At 37.4% G+C, this 6873-nt stretch overlaps 1 protein-coding gene across 1 annotated transcript in view; it reads left to right on the plus strand.

Moving 5' to 3' along the window:
- Positions 1-6262, plus strand: part of LOC104946952 (rho guanine nucleotide exchange factor 7) — an 18947-nt gene extending 12685 nt beyond the window's left edge. The window contains exons 16-18 of the mRNA XM_010772873.1: positions 4415-4514; positions 5083-5137; positions 5407-6262. Coding sequence (XP_010771175.1) covers positions 4415-4514; positions 5083-5137; positions 5407-5529 — 278 coding nt within the window. The 3' untranslated portion in view covers positions 5530-6262. The remainder of the gene's footprint in view (positions 1-4414; positions 4515-5082; positions 5138-5406) is intronic.
- The last annotated feature ends 611 nt before the right edge of the window (positions 6263-6873 follow it).

Consider the following 6873-nt stretch of genomic DNA (forward strand, 5'->3'; position numbering starts at 1 on the left):
GTGAGCACTTCTCCTTTGCCGAGATAATCCATCCCACCTCACAGGTGTGGCATATCAAGATGCTGATTAGACAGCATGATTATTGCTGGCCACAATAAAAGGCAACTCTGAAACGTGCAGTTTTGCTTTATTGGGGGGGTCTGGGGGGGTCCGAAAACCCTAGGGTTAAACCCTAAACCCTAACCCTAACATGTCACCCATTGAGCATGTTTGGGATGCTCTGGATCGGCGTATACGACAGCGTGTTCCAGTTCCTACCAATATCCAGCAACTTCGCACAGCCATTGAAGAGGAGTGGACCAACATTCCACAGGCCACAATCAACAACCTGATCAACTCTACGCGAAGGAGATGGGTGACATGTTAGGGTTAGGGTTAAACCCTAACCCTAACATGTCACCCATTGAGCATGTTTGGGATGCTCTGGATCGGCGTATACGACAGCGTGTTCCAGTTCCTACCAATATCCAGCAACTTCGCACAGCCATTGAAGAGGAGTGGACCAACATTCCACAGGCCACAATCAACAACCTGATCAACTCTATGCGAAGGAGATGTGTTGCACTGCGTGAGGCAAATGGTGGTCACACCAGATACTGACTGGTTTTCGGACCCACCCAGACCCCCCCAATAAAGCAAAACCGCATGTTTCAGAGTGGCCTTTTATTGTGGCCAATCAGCATCTTGATATGCCACACCTGTGAGGTGGGATGGATTATCTCGGCAAAGGAGAAGTGCTCACTATCACAGATTTTTTCAGATTTGTGAACAATATTTGAGAGAAATGGTTATTTTGTGTATATAGAAAATGTTTTAGATGTTTGAGTTCATCTCATGAAAAATGGGAGCAAAAACAAAAGTGTTGCATTTATATTTTTGTTCAGTGTAGTTTGTTTTAAGATGTTTTAAGCATCTCCCTGTTGCCTTTGCCACTTTCCCTTTTATGTGCCTCCTCTCTTTGTGTAGTTGTCATGCAGTAAGTGTTTAGTAATTATTATTAATTTATCTTGAATGTGACCACTCCCCTTGTTTGACCATAAATGTGGCAGACTCTCAGCAGGGAGTAGAGGGAGGGGAAAATAGGGGAGGGAAAACCAGGGGAGGGAGAGATGGGGACTGAGCTTTTCCTGTCTGATATTCAGATGTAATTCAGGAACGAGTGTATTCTATTGACCATGTACTACTTCCCTCCAGTATGTGTTTCTAGAGTATGAATGCTCAAACATAGCACAGATGTCATAAACACACGCACAGGTTTAGGCACACATGCCCCTGCTGCCGGATAATATAGCAGCATGCAAATGAAATATCCAAATTCTTCATGTTGTTTTCATAATTTCAATCTTTATTTATTTATTTTTGCTAAGCAGAATTACATTTTAACGTACAACATGACCAAAAGCTACTGAATACTATAAATCCTTGCTAAATGTAAAAGTTTGTGAAACACAGTTCATTATTTTAAGTAGCTGCTACAGAATGAGGAGAATATCAAATACACTGTCTAGTACATCTAGTCAAAGAATAATGAATTTAAAGGCTCGGTTCATCCAAATTAACATATAGACACATTTTATCAAATAATAATATAACATGACTGCATTTGTAATGCTGTGAAAGCAGAAATCTAAGTCGGTAACGTTGATAACTTCATGCAATACTAGAAACGTGAGAAATAGTTTTTAAGTATTTTCGGTGAGCTGAGCCTTACTCAATATCTTTGAGAAGGTTTCTGTCTTGTGTCTCCTAAGCATCATCCTTTAAAGCCTGATCTTCCATCCAGTAATGTTGCTGTCTGTCAGTGGTTCTACAGGGTTGCATATATATTATAGTTTTAAACCTCAAGTTGGTATGTTAAGAAAAATAAAAATATTCCTTTAAACCAGGCAAAGCATAATGGGCTGACACAAATAAGCTGTAAAAGCTTAACACAGCGACATTCCAATAATAATAATAAAATGCCTTTCTTAAATGTTTCCTGCAAAGGAATAGTTCAACATTTTGGGAATAACCCTTATTTGCTCTTTTTTTTTAGTCACGTTGAAAAAGAACCTGGAGTCAGAAACAGGTTAGCTTAGCATGTCATTCAGATTTGTATCAGCAGGATTAAGCTAGCATGGCAAAGGTCTGAAAATCCACCTACCAACACTTTTAAACCTTACTCTATAAACTAAATATATAGTATGTTAAGTAGTAAGCTGTAGCTGGTCAAGCAGGATTGTTTTAAAACATATGATAGAGCCAGGCTAGCTGCTTCCCTGTCTTAATGCTATTTTAGCGAATTAGCTAAACATGCTAGCTCCACATACCTATCACACAAACATGAGACTTTATTTTTGTTTCAATCTTCTCGTAATATTACAAGATAACTGAAAACAGGTCATTACTAAAACTACCTATGCTCCTCAATGATAATTCCAGTTTTCTTACCAAGCTAACCAATTGCTAACTTTAGCTTCAGATTTACTGTACAGACATGGTATCACAAGATATGAGACTGGTATTATTATTATTATTATTATTATTATTATTATTATTTTTAACCCCAAAATGTTGAGCTATTGCTTTGAAGGTGACGATTTGAGCAGGTTAGCTTAATGCATACAGTCTATAGCCTAATGTTAAACATCCCCTGTGTCACAACAAACTATAGCACCTATGCTACGGCCTCATAAGCCAGACATGCCTTTGTGTCGTCTGGCTTGTGAGGTTTCCCATGCTATCTCTTGCATTAATGACTATTTTTATGAAGAAGTATTTTTCCAGTGTTGGTATTTAAAGTACAGGTTGGCATCCATTTACAATAGAGTCTATCTCCTCGTACAGCAAGCAATGTCGGTGACATATGGAATATATTGGTCCGTGTTACAGAACTATTTAATGTTTCCGAAATGATTCCTTTATTGTTTTCATTATTTTTGTATACAGGCGTATTTTTATTTTATTTATTTATAATTCATTCTGTATGTCAATGTTTACAAAATGATCCCTGGAAGTATCATTTGATTTTTTTTATTTTTTTTAAACGATTTTATTGCTCTGTATCAAAGTTTACACTGAAAGTTATAACATGAAGTGTTTTCATTATTTTGCACAATCATGTAATGGGCCAGTGGGGGTGGGGATAGAATCTGTTAAATTATGTACTTTTTGTCGTCTACCAGAGTGTGTATGATATAGTCCTAAAGGTAGACCTGAGTATTCAGTGTTACTGTAAAGTAAATGCTCATTCGTAGTGTAAATGCTCACCTTTGGTGTTTTGAAAGCATTGAGGGTAAAAAAATAAAAATAAACAAGAGGCCGTGATTATTATACAGGAACTCATTCAACCTCAGTCAGAGTGGACTTGAAAAATAAGAGCACATAGTCTCCCTTTCTGTAAATACTAGTTGTCATGGAGCAAGAAAAAAAAAATCCATTCTACCCTCTATGAGTATTTGAGCTAAGAATATCACTGTCCTTATATCATGTGCTATACTTTGTGACAGGTGTATTCTGTGGTTTAAGAAGTCAAATTGTGGGACAGGCAGTGTGAAAAGAGACCGGCTGCCTTCGACCAACGTTGTCCTCTGTGTGCTCTAACGCTGTATTCAGTTCACTCTTGTGACCATGTCTTATCTGCAAACAGAGCATTCAGTGTATTTGTTCTACTCTGCTGAAGTGTTCAAGTCCCAAAACGCTGTATCATGAGTTTTGAATAAAAAATCTGTCATTTGGTAGATACTGGCATTCTGGTTATTTGTGAGAATAGCAAATCTGTTTAGTGTGTGTTTTGTCCTTTGGCAACGAGTTCTCAATCAAAACTTGCCAGATATCGACGCTTGGTCAGTACCCCTTTACATCTCCTTTTAATGCATATGATACCCCTTAACCATCATTTTTTATCGTGCAGGGTATTATTATGTCCGCCACTTGGTAAGATTTGGGAACTACTTGGTTAGGTTCAAGAAAAGATCATGTTTTGGATTAGAATAAGTATTTATATGTAAAGTTTGAGTTTTGAATTGAATTGTGACACAAACAGTGGTATCTTGGGTAAAAGTTCATTTTTTGTTTGACCTCCCTCCCCAGACTTTTTTGCTTTTCATACTAGTACTTTTACTTTTACTAGTACATGAGGTGTCATAGTTTGACGCATAGGGCCACTGACCAAGCTGCATTATTTGACAAGTTGAAGCATATAATTGTGTAATGCTTTAATTTGTGTTTTTCGACCACTTTTCTCAACAGCTTCTCACTTCCTTTCACTTTTCTCTGTCTCTTTTCTGGTATTTTTTCTGTGCATTACTAACCAGTTTTGGTTTGTCTCTGATGCTGTAACTTTCCAATATGGAAATTCTATACTGACTCACCTCACTACAAGGTGAGACGTTATAATGTACCAATTGTTGAGTGCTTTTCTGTTTTGAAACAGAGCCGCAAAAGGAAAAAGGGCTGCATATGATCATCCCTGGTGATAAGAAAGTCCTGCTGGAGGGTCCTAGTCGCAACGGACAAAGTACAGCAGAAGAAAAGTAAGATAATATACAGATCTATTTCGATCGCTTCACCTTTGGCCTGAATGACGCAATTGACATATTGTAAATGCTATGTGAAGCCTATTCCTTTTTAACTGAAGACTTTAAAAAAGGTTCTCAGATTATAACTTAATTTTAAAAAGCCTAAAATTGTTTAAAACATTACTCAGACAGGAGTAAATGGATAATTTTTTGGGACCATTTTCAGCTACAGATAAAGTGACTTTAAGCCAATTGTTTAATGTCAGCTGCAACCCCTATTATCTTGATTATGGGTAACTAACAACTGTATTTACCGGTACCTGCTTTGAGCTGGAGGATAGGCTCACATTTCTTCAAGAGTCTCTTAAAACCGCCCTCAGATGCCGATATCAGCAATGACACAGATTGATTTAATGCTTCCTGTCATCCGTACTGGCTGTGAAGTGATCCATTCCTTATGTGAATCAAATGATAAGACCAACCATTGCTTTAAGATTGACTCAAGTTCAAATGTGAATCTATCCTTTAGTAACCAGCCATGTGTATTAATAATGCTAAACTGTAAATGTTTATCATCATAAAGGGGCCTGGTGGATGTGGTGTACGCCCTGAGGGATGAGGTTCGAGAGCTGAAACAGGTAAATGTTTATGAATTAGATGTTTTACAAAAATACCATGATCGTGTGATTTATCTAATATATGACTTTCAGAAGTTCAAATGACCTGGCTAAACTCCAGGTCTGAAGTTGTTAGCTGTTAAGACTTTACGCAGCAAAAAAAAATGCTATTTATATTACCCTTTCATTGTGAAATGGGTGTTTTTCATTCTTTTGCAGCATAGGAACTTTGAAAAACCTCATATTATTTGAGCTCATGACAACAATGATATGCTTCCTTTACCTCCCAGGATAACAAGAAGGTGAAGAGGTCACTGGAGGAGGAGCAAAGAGCACGAAAGGATTTGGAAAAAGTTGTGAGGAGGGTTTTAAAGAGCATGAACGACCCGACATGGGATGAGACAAACCTCTGAGGACCGTGTGCACCATCTGCAGCTGAAGCTTTAAAAGAAAAAAGAAAGAATGAGCATGTATGTGTGAGCTTGCTTGCACTGTGTGTGTAAAATGCAAACAATCGCACACCTAATGTATGGTCGGTTGTGTGACTGAGAGGATAAGGAGTGACTCTGTAAGCTGGTAATTATAAGAGGAGTGTGGGTTACTACCACTCTGGTTAAGAGACAGGAACCACAATGCTGAACAAGCTCTATTCCACTAAAACATTTCTCAATGACCAAGCAAGATGGTGAGGAGATTATACACTTAACCCACTTCCATCGTCGACTATTGGAGGGGAGTGCTCCTCTTCTGTTTACAATCATATAACTGGACGCTGTCCAATGGTACTTTAATTGTTTTAATGGTCACAAAAGCCTTAGAAAAGTCTGAAATTGAACCATGACATTTGATAACCTCTATTATGTTATTTAATTTTGTATGAATTGATTTTTGTTCCGTCTTATCCTGACACATGCTTACTCTTGTGTTTAGCACAAAGTTAATCATCTGCCAGGAAACTTAGCTTTTTTGTCTGTTTGAATTTGTGCCTCGTTTTTGGACCTTTTTATTGTTTTGACCACTTTGCTGTTTGACTTTCTTTCTAGGGATCCTAGGGAATTGTACAGATGTTGAACGTGTACTGTATAATGTAAATACTGCTAAAAGATGAGCCTTTGTACTTTGGGAGAAATAAATGGTTTTTTTAAAGACTGACTTTGAATTTTTTTCTCCTTGTTACACACCCACACACACAGAATTGCACACTTTTATTTTATTATATTTCATCTTATTTATCATTTATACTTTCAAAAGCATCAAGCTAAAGTTGTGTTCAAAGAAATTGCCTCGAACCAATTGACACACAGAAAACCTAGGACCAAGTACACAATTATAGGAGTACTTGGGTTTTTCTTGATGTCTACAATTTCGCGATGCCCCCTAGTTCAACCTTATTCTCGCTTCCAATCCATTTGGTGGTCTCAGGCACCATTTGTCTGAGGAGGTTTACAAGGTGTTTCAAAAATATTTTCAGCAAGATTAATAAATCCCACCCAAGATTTGTTGAAAGAGGACAGTTAGTAGAATAATAGTTTTAAATAATTGTCCCACGGCTGCTGGAAATAAATAAGAAACAATTGTGGAGCTCTTAATGTAAAAGCATTCAGTTCTCAAATATTCAATAAAGTATTATGTTCAAAAAGCAGACCTAATTGATCCCGCTCTTTAGGCAACATATCTGCTATTTATCACACTGTCAAATTGAAAACATTGATTTCAAAATGAATGAACATTATGAATGAAAGAATAGTGGAATCACG

The sequence above is a fragment of the Notothenia coriiceps genome, unplaced genomic scaffold (assembly GCF_000735185.1).
Source record: "Notothenia coriiceps isolate Sejong01 unplaced genomic scaffold, NC01 NC01_scaffold00011645, whole genome shotgun sequence".
NCBI lineage: Eukaryota > Metazoa > Chordata > Actinopteri > Perciformes > Nototheniidae > Notothenia > Notothenia coriiceps.